Below are 18989 nucleotides of genomic sequence, written 5' to 3' on the forward strand. Positions count from 1 at the left end.
ATGGGGACAAGAGGTAACCGGTTGCGAGGAGTATCCACACCAAAGAAGTCTAAAAGATGATGCGTTAACATGGAGAGGTGTGCCATTCCTAATACAGCGAGAGAATGTGGATCGCCCGCCAGGGCAGTGGGGTATTCGGTACCGGGCCGGTATCTCAGAGGGAAGTGTCACAGTAGCGGTGACCCGGTCCGTGGCCCTTGGCGTCCATGTAAAAGGGGTTAAGTGTGGCTGATTAAAGTTTATAAGTGGATGATATGTGACGCCACCTGTGGTGCTTGGCAATGAAGGGGTTAAGCCGACGCTGCAGGCAGAACCTCTGGGATAGATGGTATAAGGCAGCAAGGTGTAATAGCTCCCCACAGGTAGAGCTGTAGTCCCAGGGCAGTAGTAATAGGTGTTGAGGAAGAGGGTGCAATGTTAGGCACAGAGATGTAGCAGTGCTGAAGGGGTTGCAGGAAGAAGGCAATGACTCAACAGGGTGCAGTTTCCGTTACCTTTACTTTGCAAGTGCAGTCCAGGATCCAGATTACAGATGGAATAGGAGTTGGCCAGCCTGGAAGCAACTTAGGAATCTCTCTATCAGATGGGTTGTGTAGTCTCCTTTCTAGCGCTTATCTGAGGTACATGCAGTACTGTGTTACACTGAAGTTCCTCTTGCTTGCTCTCTTTTAGAACCCCCTCGTATGGCAGACAGCTGTAGCCTCCTTCTTCTGGCTCACACGTTGCTGTTGTGCCTCCGAGTCTTATGTGGGAACAGAGCATTTACAGCTTCCTATTCCTCCGGTTTCTGCTGCAGGAACATCAGTATCCACACAACCTCGGATACCGGAATCCAGAACCATGCGCCACGCTAGAAGTGAGCCTGAACTCTGCTCAATCCTCCAGCTCTTCTTCTCTCGTCCACACACTTCGCCCACCTCACATGAACTAACTAAACTTCCCCTTCCTGGCCCTGAGAGCAGCTCCTCCCCCAGCTTTGGTTCAGAGCTCCCTCTGCTGGCCTGGAGTGGGAACTGTGCTGTGTGTTGATTTACCTGAGAGATCCTTCATTGCTTCCAAGCATGACATCACACTCCCTAGGAGGAAGGTAATGTCACTGTGGCGACCATACTCCTTGGGGCACCACAACTGCAACTTGAAAACTAAGAATGTGCAAAATGCCACTCAAATATTATTGCAGGTGACAGTGAGAAGAATTGTGACACACACAGTAGGTGTGTTCTGTGCTAATGAGACAACACACTGCTGCAAAGTGATGGAAGTGCTGCTGAAGAAACTGAAAGCAGTTGTCAACAAATTGTGTCAGTGAGGTAGAGCAAATGTAAACTGTCTACCTCGGTGCACATCTTCCTACTCATGTAAATCACAAAGCTTATTGAATCCTTGTGTAAAATGTAAGATGGATTCCTGTGTGTAATTAAGCAGCAGGAGATACAGCAACTTGTCCTAAATCTTGTCACAGCATCCTGTGGCTGTCTGTCTGCTTACAGTATGTAGGGAGAGAGAGACAGAGACTTAGATTAACCCTTTACAGGAAGTGTTTACATCCGGCCAGCATCACAACAAAGAGATAATCTATGGGCATGCCGGATATTGGCCCCCTCACCGATCTGATATTGATAACCTACGACGTGGATGGATCATTATTACCATTTACCTGGATAACCCCTTTCTGCTACATTTGTCTACAAACTCGTTTACTTCTCCAGCTGCATCACTGTTACGCAATGCGATTTACAAGAATTATGAGGCATATCTGGACTATCCATCCTGCAAATAAACACCGGAAACAGACAACCCTGGTTTGTTTGAAACCAGCTGGGTTTTTTTGACCATCCACTCTTTTGCTGTTTGAATTCTCCATAGCAATGACCCACTCAGGATGGAAGAGAACAAGTCAGAGCTGTGTGCTATGTCACATCTGCTGAGCGCTCATCTGATAGTGTCTGCTGCAGCTCCACAGCCTCATCTCAAAGGTAGGAAATGGGGCCATCAGCCACAGATGTGGGGATGTGTGCCGTCATTCATTCCATGGACAGAGATAGAAGCGTAGCTTATGTCCTGTACGTGGGAGAAGTCATAATGACTTATCTATATATACGTATTACCAACAGTCAGTATATGGGGCTGATGCACAAACCTGAATCACCAACTTTCTTTTATACTGTACTTTGCAAATGTGCCAACACTTATGCCCTAATCCCCAGGACCCACCACTATACACCCTTAAAACGGACACTTTTGGACATGGGATTTTGTTGAAACCTGCTCCTTTAAGGTTCCAAGTCATGGAATTTTCGAGACCGTTTTAAAGCACGTTATAAATCCACCTATCTGCATGTTCCGCTTTATATTTTGTCCTTTTTTCTGTTTATTTTATTGTGTGCATTAGTTTGTTTTATACCTTTTTCTGTTGCTCTTGCAGGTAACATACCCGTTTATTTTAATTTTTAGTGTCATTTTTGTTAGAATTATCATTTGCAACATCTTTCTTGTAGAGCTTTATACCTTAGTAACCTTTAAAAAAAAAAACACCGACCTAAGCATATGTATCCACCACACCGACCTAAGCATATGTATCCACCACACCGACCTAAGCATATGTATCCACCACACCGACCTAAGCATATGTATCCACCACACCGACCTAAACATATGTATCCACCACACCGACCTAAGCATAAGTATCCACCACACCGACCTAAGCATAAGTATCCACCACACCGACCTAAGCCTATGTATCCACCACACCGACCTAAGCATATGTATCCACCACACCGACCTAAGCATATGTATCCACCACACCGACCTAAGCATATGTATCCACCACACCGACCTAAGCATATGTATCCACCACACCAACCTAAGCATATGTATCCACCACACCGACCTAAGCATATGTGTCCACCACACCGACCTAAGCATATGTATCCACCACACCGACCTAACATATGTATCCACCACACCGACCTAACATATGTATCCACCACACCGACCTAACATATGTATCCACCACACCGACCTAAGCATATGTATCCACCACACCGACCTAACATATGTATCCACCACACCGACCTAAGCATATGTATCCACCACACCGACCTAAGCATATGTATCCACCACACCAACCTAAGCATATGTATCCACCACACCGACCTAACATATGTATCCACCACACCGACCTAAGCATATGTATCCACCACACCGACCTAACATATGTATCCACCACACCGACCTAAGCATATGTATCCACCACACCAACCTAAGCATATGTATCCACCACACCGACCTAACATATGTATCCACCACACCGACCTAAGCATATGTATCCACCACACCAACCTAAGCATATGTATCCACCACACCGACCTAACATACGTATCCACCACACCGACCTAAGCATATGTATCCACCACACCGACCTAACATATGTATCCACCACACCGACCTAAGCATATGTATCCACCACACCGACCTAACATATGTATCCACCACACCGACCTAAGCATATGTATCCACCACACCGACCTAAGCATATGTATCCACCACACCGACCTAAGCATATGTATCCACCACACCGACCTAACATATGTATCCACCACACCGACCTAAGCATATGTATCCACCACACCGACCTAACATATGTATCCACCACACCGACCTAAGCATATGTATCCACCACACCGACCTAAGCATATGTATCCACCACACCGACCTAAGCATATGTATCCACCACACCGACCTAAGCATATGTATCCACCACACCGACCTAAGCATATGTATCCACCACACCGACCTAACATATGTATCCACCACACCGACCTAAGCATATGTATCCACCACACCGACCTAAGCATATGTATCCACCACACCGACCTAAGCATATGTATCCACCACACCGACCTAAGCATATGTATCCACCACACCGACCTAAGCATATGTATCCACCACACCGACCTAAGCATATGTATCCACCACACCGACCTAAGCATATGTATCCACCCATCTTTTTATTATATATTTTTTGTAAAAAAAATAATTATGATTTATTTCTATTTAATAAAGTGGTATTTATATTCATTGGTAGGGGCTATACTTTATTTATAGGTTCTAATGCTTTTTTTATACAATATCTAAGAATATTTAGTTTGTGGATCACCTATAAGTATAACCCCTACCAATAAATATAAGTACAATTTTATTAAATGGAAATATATCAATTTTTTTACAAAAAAAAATCATAAAAACAAATGGGGAAATACATGTGTAACATCAGATCTGGGGCCACAGCTAAAAGCAAGTCAACAACATATGATATTGTGATAAATATAACATAAAAAGTGCTCAGCGTGTAGTAAAATGCAACCAAGGTGAATAGTGCATAAAAATACAACCCAAACATAACATGTAAATTAATGTTTACACCAAAAAAGGATAATATTAGTAAAGAGATAACACAAATTATGGTTGGACCTTCCCAATAGAGGAGCCCTCTCTCCGACGTGCGTTTCGCCTAAGCTTTCTCAGGGAGTGAGAATTATTATTTGGTACTTCTTTCTTGTATAATTTTATGTTTTCTTACATTTTTTACATGGAATTTTCTAGGGATGCCAGAAATTGTGCCATACTAAGAGTTTGTTGCATTTAAAAAAAAAAAACTCCACAAGCCCCCCAAAAGCTACAAAAATGACCAAAAAACACTATGTATATACACTCACTGGCCACTTTATTAGGTACACCTGTCCAACTGTGTGTTAAGACTTAATTTCTAATCAGCCAATCACATGGCAGCAACTCAGTGCATTTAGGCATGTAGACATGGTCAAGACAATCTCCTGCAGTTCAAACCGAGCATCAGTATGGGGAAGAAAGGTGATTTGAGTGCCTTTGAACGTGGCAAGATTGTTGGTGCCAGAAGGGCTGGTCTGAGAATTTCAGAAACTGCTGATCTACTGGGATTTTCACGCACAACCATCTCTGGGGTTTACAGAGAATGGTCCGAAAAAGAAAAAAAATCCAGTGAGCGGCAGTTCTGTGGCCGGAAATGCCTTGTTGATGCCAGAGGTCAGAGGAGAATGGGCATATTGGTTCGAGCTGATAGAAAGGCAACAGTGACTCAAATTGCCACCCGTTACAACCAAGGTAGGCAGAAGAGCATCTCTGAACGCACAGTGCGTCGAACTTTGAGGCAGATGGGCTACAGCAGCAGAAGACCACACTGGGTACCACTCCTCTCAGCTAAGAACAGGCATCTGATGGCTACTTTCAGCAGGATAATGCGCCATGTCATAAAGCTCGAATCATCTCAGATTGGTTTCTTGAACATGACAATGAGTTTACTGTACTCAAATGGCCTCCTCAGTCACCAGATCTCAATCCAATAGAGCATCTTTGGGATGTGGTGGAACGGGAGATTCGCATCAGGGATGTGCAGCCGACAAATCTGCGCCAACTGTGTGATGCCATCATGTCAATATGGTCCAAAATCTCTGAGGAATGCTTCCAGCACCTTGTTGAATCTCTGCCACGAAGAATTGAGGCAGTTCTGAAGGCAAAAGGGGGTCCAACCCGTTACTAGCATGGTGTACCTAATAAAGTGGCCAGTGAGTGTAGATTCTTTTTTGTAGGATATTAAATAGATGGCACTTGATTGGAAAAACGTGTCTTTAGAAAACAGCTGTGCACTTGTCCACATTTCTGGTCATTACATGACTTGCATCAAGAATTATCCCCATCTGCAGGCTCTATAAAGTTCACTTCTCTCTGAGCTGGTAGGTAGAGACAAGCTGCTAAGATGACTCCTATGGACAGGACACAGAGAAATGCTCTCTTGTATTTATGTAGCACATGCTAGCATGTTTAGAAGCAGCAGCCGCATGGAGAACATTATACAGCAGTACTGAAGATCCAGCACTGGGGTGGGATAAAACACTGACTAGAAAGCAGCAGCATCACCTGTCTCTATGCCTGTTTTCGCACTTAGCTCTTCCTCCTCCCTACCCTATCCACAGACTTCAATAGGCAGCTGTAATCTGATCCCTCAGGGAATTGGAAGTCCCTCTTGTTATTAGCAAAACAGATTTTAGCTGTTATTTTTTCAGAGTGAGTGATGAGTTCTGGAGGCAGGGGGAGGTGAAGAAGTGGCTCAAAAGTGGAGAAACATATTTCTTTGATAAGATATATTATAAAGTTTCTTAAATTGACAAGTACTCTTGATTTATGCAAAGTTTGTTAGATCAACATTGACTATGTAGCAAAAATGTTCACTTCTGATATATTACAGATTTTGATGATGCTTCAGTTTGCAGTCAGACCTGTTATCTGGTGGCTGATGGTGGCTGTGATGGTTGGGGGTAAATCTACCACTACCCCAATGTATGAGAAGATTGTTGGAGTTAATTCTGGCACAGGAAATATAATTTCAGCTGACAGTAAGTGACAAGTGGCACTTTGTTAGATACTTGCTAACCATAAGCTGTAAATATTAAAGGGTTGGACAACTTGAACAACCCCTACTCAATCTGCATGTATCCCCCCAGTAAAATAATAACACTTATACTCCCCTCCAGTGCGGGTGCCATTCCAGTGGTGTTGGCACTTCTCTCCCGGGGACTCTCCCACCCATATCCTCGTGATGTCTGATTCATCTGTAGGTGGGAAGAGTGAAGTAGCCGCTGATTGGCCTTAGGGATTGCATGACATAACAATGTCATGCAAGCCCTGGGAAAGCCAGTGCTGACACCGCTGGGACGGCACCAGCACAGGAGGTGAGCATATGTGTTATTTTGTTACTGGGGGGAAATATGCTCATTGATACGGGCTGTCCCTCTAACATCCCTGTAATATCTCTGTAACCCCTTCCTGATGGGTGACATACATGAATAGTATGAGAAATGTTGGGTGCAGGTGTGTGGCGCGGGCTTAGGACCTGAGCCTGCTCCATACATGTCGGGTGTCGGCTGTTTTGTACATTCAGCACCTACCTCTTACAGCAGTGATCGGAGCTTGCTGGGCCAATTCCATATCACCAGTTGGGGGCCTATTGAAGACACACATTACAGATATCTTTGTAATCCCATGAAGTACAGACTGAGTTTCATAGAACATCATAATTTCTTCTCTATAATTGTAAATCTGCAGAATTGCAATAAGTATAACAAGTGATAATACGATTGCAGGTTCTAGTCCACTAAAAAAAACTAAAAAATAAATAAAAACAACTTTTTAAAAAAATATATAAAACTAATATAAAAGTTTAAATCTCCCTCTTTTTCCCTGTGGATATTTTTTTTTGGTCGCTACACCTCACCCAAAAGATACAATAAGAAGCTTAATATTTACACCAAAATTCTACCAATAAAAAAGCTTGCCACGGCAGAATAAAAAAAGTACCGGATCTTAGAAAAAGGGTAGGAAAAAAGCGGAGGGGCAAAAATGAAAAATCACCTGATTCAGGAGGGGTTATGTGATTTTGTGATATGTATCCTTTCTGTTTTTCAGCTCACCTTTGTGTGGACTGTCACAGCTTTGAATTTTTGGAACAAGCCGTGCAGGATCTGTATAAAGCTGCTGATAATCTGGACTCTCAGGTAACTGCATCAATTTTAGTTCTGTGTGCTTCCCACAAACAGTGGCTCCAACCCTGTCCAGCTAAGTCTAGTGGACCATAACATAGGTTTGGGCATTTTAGCTGTTTACCAAAACATTTTCAAGATTCAGCTATATAATCACTATGGGCCTGTAGTGCAGACTCTCAGTTTTAATTTGAGAATATTCTCATCGTCGTTGGAGTAAGTAATTTCAGCTGTTTAATATGTAGCTGCCTCTTTTTCAAGGGGTCAAAAAGTAATTGGACAATTATCTCAAAAGCTCTTTAAATGGGCTGCATGCGCTATTCACATGTTAATAAATCAAATAAGCAGGTAAAAGGTCTGGTGATGATTCCAGGTGTGGAATTGCATTGAGATGCTGTTGCTGTGAACCCACAACATGCAGTCAAAGGAGTTCTCAGTGGAAGTGATACAGACCATCATTAGGCTGAAATGAGGATGAAATCCATCAGAGTGACAGCAGAAATGTTTGGATTGGCAAAATTTACTGTTTGGTACATTCTGTAAAAATATAAAAAGAGTGCACTTTGGAAGGTTAATTACATTGGACATACTGGTGTTTATTTCAAAACCAATGATGTAAAAGAAGATTCACACGTTATGATGCATGTCATTTGTATGACAACTTTATTTGCTGGTAACTCTAGTTTACTCTTAAAGTCTTGTAAATTATAATATAAATTTTTATTTCTGAAAGATGCACAGAATGTGATAAACCTCTTCATAGATCAGGTGCATCTTACACTGGAGAATTCTCCCCCAACCATGTGATCATTGCCTAGAAGTCATTCTTTGGCCAAATTTTTTAAATTTATTGTTCAACAAGTGAGCCGTGAAACCTAAAGTATGGTGCAAGCGTGATTTTTTTTTCTGCCATTTTCCGGCTTGCTTATGATTGGGCAACTCATAAAGGGAGAAGAATTACATGCCCCTAGTGATAGCAACTCATACAGGGAAGAGAAGTACACACCCCAGTGATAGCAACTCATACAGGGAAGAGAAGTACACACCCCAGTGATAACTCATACAGGGAAGAGAAGTACACACCCCAGTGATAGTAACTCATACAGGGAAGAGAAGTACACACCCCAGTGATAGCAACTCATACAGGGAAGAGAAGTACACACCCCAGTGATAGTAACTCATACAGGGAAGAGAAGTACACACCCCAGTGATAGCAACTCATATAGGGAAGAGAAGTACACACCCCAGTGATAACAACTCATATAGGGAGAAGTACACACCGCCAGTGATAGGAACTCATACAGGGAAAAGGAGTACACAGTCCCAGTGATATCTACTTATACAGGGAGAAGACGCTCCTGCCTCCAGTGATAGCAACTCATACAGGGAGAAGAATTACATGCCCCCAGTGATAGCAACTCATACAGGGAAGAGAAGTACACACCCCAGTGATAGCAACTCATACAGTGAAGAGAAGTACACACCTCAGTGATAACAACTCATACAGGGAGAAGTACCCACCCCAGTGATAGCAACTCATATAGGGATAAGTACACACCGCCAGTGATAGCAACTCATATAGGGAGAAGTACACACCGCCAGTGATAACAACTCATATAGGGAGAAGGAGTACACAGTCCCAGTGATATCTACTTATACAGGGAGAAGACTCTCCTGCCCCCAGTGATAGCAACTCATACAGGGAGAAGAAGTACTCACCCTAGTGATAGCAACTCATGTAGGGAGAAGTACACATCCCAGTGATAACAACTCATATAGGGAGAAGAAGTACAAACCCCCAGTGATAACAACTCATATAGGGAGAAGTACACACAACAGTGATAGTAACTCATACACAGTCCCAGTGATATCTACTTATACAGGGAGAAGACGCTCCTGCCACCAGTGATAGCAACTCATACAGGGAAGAGAAGTACACACCCCAGTGAAAAATATCTGATAACACCTACTTAACAAAAGTTAACTCAATAGGTGCCAAATACTTTGCTAATATCTCTGCAATTGAGAGGCTTAATTAAAAAATAAACAGCCACGCTATATTCCTCTCTGTAGCCGGTGTTGCACCAGGTATCCAGTTCAAAATGGAAAATTTGGTGAAAGGTCTTTTTTTAATGTAGAGAAACAGGATTGTGGTAATGGAAGCAATGGGAAAAGATTCTCTAGAGCAATAAACTCTGTAAAACAAAGATTTTTACACACACAATTCTATTTGTCATAGCAGGGGACGGTGTCGCTATCAGGCTCCCACTGGCTCCATTCTAATTAATTGGCAAATCAAAGATATATTTAGAGATCTGGAGAAGAATTAGGCCATAAAGAGCAGTGGGAGACACAAAACAGTAGTCGTTATGGAAGAGGCATTCATTAAATCCAGTGTTTGTGATGTCTTTGATGAATGAGTCAGTTTAATCTGAGCAGATACCTTGCACAATCAGCAATGCCTCTGCGGGAGTAAGGTGGGTTACTATTACTGCTACGGCTTATCATTAGTTATCATTGGGCAGATGAATGAGTCCTACGAAATACAGTGGGGAAAAAAAGTATTTAGTCAGTCAGCAATAGTGCAAGTTCCACCACTTAAAAAGATGAGAGGCGTCTGTAATTTACATCATAGGTAGACCTCAACTATGGGAGACAAACTGAGAAAAAAAAATCCAGAAAATCACATTGTCTGTTTTTTTTTTCATTTTATTTGCATATTATGGTGGAAAATAAGTATTTGGTCAGAAACAAGCAATCAAGATTTCTGGCTCTCACAGACCTGTAACTTCTTCTTTAAGAGTCTCCTCTTTCCTCCACTCATTACCTGTAGTAATGGCACCTGTTTAAACTTGTTATCAGTATAAAAAGACACCTGTGCACACCCTCAAACAGTCTGACTCCAAACTCCACTATGGTGAAGACCAAAGAGCTGTCAAAGGACACCAGAAACAAAATTGTAGCCCTGCACCAGGCTGGGAAGACTGAATCTGCAATAGCCAACCAGCTGATGAAACCAAACTGGAACTGTTTGGTAGAAACACAACTTGTCGTGTTTGGAGGAAAAAGAATACTGAGTTGCATCCATCAAACACCATACCTACTGTAAAGCATGGTGGTGGAAACATCATGCTTTGGGGCTGTTTCTCTGCAAAGGGGCCAGGACGACTGATCCGGGTACATGAAAGAATGAATGGGGCCATGTATCGTGAGATTTTGAGTGCACACCTCCTTCCATCAGCAAGGGAATTGAAGATGAAACGTGGCTGGGTCTTTCAACATGACAATGATCCAAAGCACACCGCCAGGGCAACGAAGGAGTGGCTTCGTAAGAAGCATTTCAAGGTCCTGGAGTGGCCTAGCCAGTCTCCAGATCTCAACCCTATAGAAAACCTTTGGAGGGAGTTGAAAGTCCGTGTTGCCAAGCGAAAAGCCAAAAACATCACTGCTCTAGAGGAGATCTGCATGGAGTAATGGGCCAACATACCAACAACAGTGTGTGGCAACCTTGTGAAGACTTACAGAAAACGTTTGACCTCTGTCATTGCCTACAAAGGATATATCACAAAGTATTGAGATGAAATTTTGTTTCTGACCAAATACTTATTTTCCACCATAATATGCAAATAAAATGAAAAAAAAAACAGACAATGTGATTTTCTGGGTTTTTTTTTCTCAGTTTGTCTCCCATAGTTGAGGTCTACCTATGATGTAAATTACAGACGCCTCTCATCTTTTTAAGTGGTGGAACTTGCACTATTGCTGACTGACTAAATACTTTTTTTCCCCACTGTATGTGGTGGTGCGGATCTATACTGTAGCTCATGGGATCATGGATTTTTGCCTACTGCAAGCAAAGCAGATCACTGTCTAGAGACTTGTGTTAGAACATAGTCTGTGTAACATGAATGGTCGCACTGAGGGTAACTATGATGCATGTTTCATAGGTGTCTGTAATATTCCATGCCATGCTCTACAGCAGATATAATGGGGCCGGGGGCGGCACATTTACTCATTACTAAGGTTTGTATAATGTCATATGGTCAAAATTACCACATGGTTCATTATATGCTCCGTCCTGGTGATACAGGGGTTCATACTGCCATACCCTTGATTTTCCTGGAATGGATAATGTGATGTGTCTCAGATATTCAAGAAAGATATATTACCGTATGTTCAGCTCTTATAAAAAGGGGTTCACACTGTCATACCGTATGTTCCTAGTAGCAGATTATCTACCACTAGGTTACCGGGGACATATGACAGTATCTACCACTAGGTTACCAGGGACATGTGACAGTATCTACCACTAGGTTACCAGGGACATGTGACAGTATCTACCACTAGGTTACCAGGGACATGTAACAGTATTTACCATTAGGTTACCAGGGACATATGACAGTATCTACCACTAGGTTACCAGGGACATGTGACAGTATCTACCACTAGGTTACCAGGGACATGTGACAGTATCTACCACTTGGTTACCAGGGACATGTGACAGTATCTACCATTAGGTTAGTAGGGACATGTGACAGTATCTACCACTTGGTTACCAGGGACATGTGACAGTATCTACCACTAGGTTACCAGGGACATGTGACAGTATCTACCACTAGGTTACCAGGGACATGTGACAGTATCTACCACTAAGTTACCAAGGACATGTGACAGTATCTACCACTTGGTTACCAGGGACATGTGACAGTATCTACCACTTGGTTACCAGGGACATGTGACAGTATCTACCACTAGGTTAACAGAGACATGTGACAGTATCTACCACTTGGTTACCAGGGACATGTGACAGTATCTACCACTAGGTTAGTAGGGACATGTGACAGTATCTACCACTTGGTTACCAGGGATATGTGACAGTATCTACCACTTGGTTACCAGGGACATATGACAGTATCTACCACTAGGTTAGTAGGGACATGTGACAGTATCTACCACTTGGTTACCAGGGACATGTGACAGTATCTACCACTTGGTTACCAGGGACATGTGACAGTATCTACCACTTGGTTACCAGGGACATATGACAGTATCTACCACTAGGTTAGTAGGGACATGTGACAGTATCTACCACTTGGTTACCAGGGACATGTGACAGTATCTACCACTTGGTTACCAGGGACATATGACAGTATCTACCACTAGGTTACCAGGGACATGTGACAGTATCTACCACTTGGTTACCAGGGACATGTGACAGTATCTACCACTTGGTTACCAGGGACATATGACAGTATCTACCACTTGGTTACCAGGGACATGTGACAGTATCTACCACTTGGTTACCAGGGACATGTGACAGTATCTACCACTTGGTTACCAGGGACATGTGACAGTATCTACCACTAGGTTAGTAGGGACATGTGACAGTATCTACCACTTGGTTACCAGGGACATGTGACAGTATCTACCACTAGGTTAGTAGGGACATGTGACAGTATCTACCACTTGGTTACCAGGGATATGTGACAGTATCTACCACTTGGTTACCAGGGACATATGACAGTATCTACCACTAGGTTAGTAGGGACATGTGACAGTATCTACCACTTGGTTACCAGGGACATGTGACAGTATCTACCACTTGGTTACCAGGGACATGTGACAGTATCTACCACTTGGTTACCAGGGACATATGACAGTATCTACCACTAGGTTAGTAGGGACATGTGACAGTATCTACCACTTGGTTACCAGGGACATGTGACAGTATCTACCACTTGGTTACCAGGGACATATGACAGTATCTACCACTAGGTTACCAGGGACATGTGACAGTATCTACCACTAGGTTACCATGGACATGTGACAGTATCTACCACTTGGTTACCAGGGACATGTGACAGTATCTACCACTAGGTTACCAGAGACATGTGACAGTATCTACCACTAGGTTACCAGGGACATGTAACAGTATCTACCATTAGGTTACCAGGGACATATGACAGTATCTACCACTAGGTTACCAGGGACATGTGACAGTATCTACCATTAGGTTACCAGGGACATATGACAGTATCTACCACTAGGTTACCAGGGACATGTGACAGTATCTACCACTAGGTTACCAGGGACATGTGACAGTATCTACCACTTGGTTACCAGGGACATGTGACAGTATCTACCATTAGGTTAGTAGGGACATGTGACAGTATCTACCACTTGGTTACCAGGGACATGTGACAGTATCTACCACTAGGTTACCAGGGACATGTGACAGTATCTACCACTAGGTTACCAGGGACATGTGACAGTATCTACCACTAAGTTACCAAGGACATGTGACAGTATCTACCACTTGGTTACCAGGGACATGTGACAGTATCTACCACTTGGTTACCAGGGACATGTGACAGTATCTACCACTAGGTTAACAGAGACATGTGACAGTATCTACCACTTGGTTACCAGGGACATGTGACAGTATCTACCACTAGGTTAGTAGGGACATGTGACAGTATCTACCACTTGGTTACCAGGGATATGTGACAGTATCTACCACTTGGTTACCAGGGACATATGACAGTATCTACCACTAGGTTAGTAGGGACATGTGACAGTATCTACCACTTGGTTACCAGGGACATGTGACAGTATCTACCACTTGGTTACCAGGGACATGTGACAGTATCTACCACTTGGTTACCAGGGACATATGACAGTATCTACCACTAGGTTAGTAGGGACATGTGACAGTATCTACCACTTGGTTACCAGGGACATGTGACAGTATCTACCACTAGGTTAGTAGGGACATGTGACAGTATCTACCACTTGGTTACCAGGGATATGTGACAGTATCTACCACTTGGTTACCAGGGACATATGACAGTATCTACCACTAGGTTAGTAGGGACATGTGACAGTATCTACCACTTGGTTACCAGGGACATGTGACAGTATCTACCACTTGGTTACCAGGGACATGTGACAGTATCTACCACTTGGTTACCAGGGACATATGACAGTATCTACCACTAGGTTAGTAGGGACATGTGACAGTATCTACCACTTGGTTACCAGGGACATGTGACAGTATCTACCACTTGGTTACCAGGGACATATGACAGTATCTACCACTAGGTTACCAGGGACATGTGACAGTATCTACCACTTGGTTACCAGGGACATGTGACAGTATCTACCACTTGGTTACCAGGGACATATGACAGTATCTACCACTTGGTTACCAGGGACATGTGACAGTATCTACCACTTGGTTACCAGGGACATGTGACAGTATCTACCACTTGGTTACCAGGGACATGTGACAGTATCTACCACTAGGTTACCAGAGACATGTGACAGTATCTACCATTAGGTTAGTAGGGACATGTGACAGTATCTACCACTAGGTTACCAGGGACATGTGACAGTATCTACCACTAGGTTAGTAGGGACATGTGACAGTATCTACCACTTGGTTACCAGGGACATGTGACAGTATCTACCACTTGGTTACCAGGGACATGTGACAGTATCTACCACTTGGTTACCAGGGACATATGACAGTATCTACCACTTGGTTACCAGAGACATGTGACAGTATCTACCATTAGGTTAGTAGGGACATGTGACAGTATCTACCACTAGGTTACCAGGGACATGTGACAGTATCTACCACTAGGTTACCAGAGACATGTGACAGTATCTACCATTAGGTTAGTAGGGACATGTGACAGTATCTACCACTTGGTTACCAGGGACATGTGACAGTATCTACCACTAGGTTACCAGAGACATGTGACAGTATCTACCATTAGGTTAGTAGGGACATGTGACAGTATCTACCACTAGGTTACCAGGGACATGTGACAGTATCTACCACTAGGTTAGTAGGGACATGTGACAGTATCTACCACTTGGTTACCAGGGACATGTGACAGTATCTACCACTTGGTTACCAGGGACATGTGACAGTATCTACCACTTGGTTACCAGGGACATATGACAGTATCTACCACTTGGTTACCAGGGACATATGACAGTATCTACCACTAGGTTACCAGGGACATGTGACAGTATCTACCACTAGGTTACCAGGGACATGTGACAGTATCTACCACTTGGTTACCAGGGACATGTGACAGTATCTACCATTAGGTTAGTAGGGACATGTGACAGTATCTACCACTTGGTTACCAGGGACATGTGACAGTATCTACCACTAAGTTACCAGGGACATGTGACAGTATCTACCACTTGGTTACCAGGGACATATGACAGTATCTACCACTTGGTTACCAGGGACATGTGACAGTATCTACCACTAGGTTACCAGAGACATGTGACAGTATCTACCACTTGGTTACCAGGGACATGTGACAGTATCTACCACTAGGTTAGTAGGGACATGTGACAGTATCTACCACTTGGTTACCAGGGACATGTGACAGTATCTACCACTAGGTTAGTAGGGACATGTGACAGTATCTACCACTTGGTTACCAGGGACATGTGACAGTATCTACCACTTGGTTACCAGGGACATATGACAGTATCTACCACTAGGTTAGTAGGGACATGTGACAGTATCTACCACTTGGTTACCAGGGACATGTGACAGTATCTACCACTAGGTTACCATGGACATGTGACAGTATCTACCACTTGGTTACCAGGGACATATGACAGTATCTACCACTAGGTTACCAGGGACATGTGACAGTATCTACCACTAGGTTACCATGGACATGTGACAGTATCTACCACTTGGTTACCAGGGACATGTGACAGTATCTACCACTAGGTTACCAGAGACATGTGACAGTATCTACCATTAGGTTAGTAGGGACATGTGACAGTATCTACCACTAGGTTACCAGGGACATGTGACAGTATCTACCACTAGGTTAGTAGGGACATGTGACAGTATCTACCACTAGGTTACCAGGGACATGTGACAGTATCTACCACTTGGTTACCAGGGACATGTGACAGTATCTACCACTAGGTTACCATGGACATGTGACAGTATCTACCATTAGGTTAGTAGGGACATGTGACAGTATCTACCACTAGGTTACCAGGGACATGTGACAGTATCTACCACTAGGTTAGTAGGGACATGTGACAGTATCTACCACTAGGTTACCAGGGACATGTGACAGTATCTACCACTTGGTTACCAGGGACATGTGACAGTATCTACCACTAGGTTACCAGAGACATGTGACAGTATCTACCATTAGGTTAGTAGGGACATGTGACAGTATCTACCACTAGGTTACCAGGGACATGTGACAGTATCTACCACTAGGTTAGTAGGGACATGTGACAGTATCTACCACTAGGTTACCAGGGACATGTGACAGTATCTACCACTTGGTTACCAGGGACATGTGACAGTATCTACCACTAGGTTACCATGGACATGTGACAGTATCTACCATTAGGTTACCAGGGACATATCACAGTATCTACCACTAGGTTAGTAGGGACATATCACAGTATCTACCATTAGGTTACCAGAGACATATCACAGTATCTACCTATGGCCTATTTGGGAAAAATGACAACATCTCCTGAAGATACCGTAATTTTTCCCAACTAAGCCATAGGTAGATACTGTCATATGTCCCTGTTAACCTAGTGGTAGATACGGTCATTTTTTCCAACTAAGCCATAGGTAGTTAATGTCATATGTGCCTGGTGTCCCAGTGATAGATATTGTTATATGTTCTAAATGACCAAATGGTACATATTAAGCTTGACCCTGATGATATAGGGAGGTATACTGGGTTCTTGCTAAACAATTCGAAGATACTGTAATGTGTTCCTGGTATCCCAGTTGTAGGTACTTCTAGATGTCCTAAATTACCAAGTGATATATATATATATTCATCTCAGGTGATACAGTGGTACATACTGCCATATGTCTGTAGTAAACCATAGGTAGATACTGTCGTATGGGTCTGGTCCCAGTAATAGATATGGATTCGGCAACTTTTTTATCGTATTTGCGCAACTAGTTCATGGAGTGCTGATCACACCGTCTACCACTATGTCACCAGGGCTTATGTATTCTAATGTGTTTTTTTATTTCTTTTTCAGACTGAGACGCTTTTCTTGAGGACTGAGGATTGTGGTTTGTGCACCTGTCGAGAAGCCTATATCCACAATGCCTCATAAATAAAAAGATCACAGATGTCCTACTATAACCAAAATACACTCAAAAACAAGTTGAATTTTTTTCAATGTGCGGCTTTGTAATCGGTCTGGGGCCGGACTCTTCCTACCACAGTCTATGTCCCTGATTCACCATTGCTGTTTCTATGCTTTTCTGAAATTATTTCCTCCTTATTCTCTAAAAATATTCCATCATTTTTATGGGGTTTTTTTCAACAATTTTGCTTTTCTCGATGCTTTAGACAGATTGATAAAATACGACTTCTACCGAATGTCGAATTTCATTCAGTCTTCCCTTCTCTGGAGTAATTTGCCTGGAATAGTTTTCAATTTGGTGCATTTTTTTAGTTTATTATAGTTATGGTAAATGAGTTGAAACTTTTGGTTCCAAAAAATTGCAAAAACTGGTGGAAAAAAAAGAAAAATTTAACTGTGTGCGCCATTTTGAAGAATGTGCTGCAAAAGTCAGCGAACAGCAAAAGACAAAAAAAGGCTTGTAATATAACGAATCTCCAAACCATAGTTAGTTAGTTGTTAGTGGCATAATTACCACTTTTTTCAGAGAAATGCATTACAGCAGCGACTCATAAATTAGTCATGAAAAAAACAGAGGAATAGAGTCTATGCTATTTTACAAAAGTACCAAATTGTATTAATCATAAAATATGACATAGAATATCCATATATGCAAGAAGACATCATACATTAAGTATTGTGAGCAGACTATATGAAACGAGGGTACAGATATAGTTTACCCTAGAGCGTAGCATGGGTGGTCTGCCGTCACAACAGGTGCATGTGGCACTAAAGGTGTGCTGCCACTAGTCATGCCAGTCTCCTATGGACAAAGATAATCCCAAGAGTAACAAGCATAATGCTAAACCACAGTATTCAGGGCTCCCCAAAAGTATAAACATAACAAAAGTATTTAAAGTCAGTAAACCTAGATAGATGTAAAAATACAGGGCAGGACAGTTGGAATAATTAAATCAGTAATGATACATGCCACGCCCCCTGAAGAAGGTTATTACATCGAAACGAACGTCGGGGTCTGTTTCTCCTGCCCTCACGACTGGAAGCAAGACGGGTAATTACCTATTAATGATGCATGATTACTGATTTAATTATTCCAACTGTCCTGCCCTGTATTTTTACATCTAACCATTGGACTTGAGTCCCACAACACGCCTCAGAATCCAGTGCTCCTTCAGTTTGTAATATGATCCTAGGTTTACTGACTTTAAATACTTTTGTTATGTTTATACTTTG

At 42.7% G+C, this 18989-nt stretch overlaps 1 protein-coding gene across 1 annotated transcript; it reads left to right on the forward strand.

Moving 5' to 3' along the window:
- Nucleotides 1-1390: 1390 nt before the first annotated feature.
- LOC141088404 (NELL2-interacting cell ontogeny regulator 1-like) lies at nucleotides 1391-18399 on the forward strand. Its single transcript, XM_073574448.1, has 4 exons — nucleotides 1391-1976; nucleotides 6284-6431; nucleotides 7501-7589; nucleotides 17646-18399. The coding sequence occupies exons 2-4, from the start codon at nucleotides 6290-6292 to the stop codon at nucleotides 17721-17723; spliced, it is 309 nt and encodes a 102-aa protein (XP_073430549.1). The 5' UTR covers nucleotides 1391-1976; nucleotides 6284-6289; the 3' UTR covers nucleotides 17724-18399.
- The last annotated feature ends 590 nt before the right edge of the window (nucleotides 18400-18989 follow it).

The sequence above is a fragment of the Dendrobates tinctorius genome, unplaced genomic scaffold, assembly GCF_039654945.1.
Source record: "Dendrobates tinctorius isolate UK_male_01 unplaced genomic scaffold, ASM3965494v1 ptg000039l, whole genome shotgun sequence".
In the NCBI taxonomy this organism is placed as follows: Eukaryota; Metazoa; Chordata; class Amphibia; order Anura; family Dendrobatidae; genus Dendrobates; species Dendrobates tinctorius.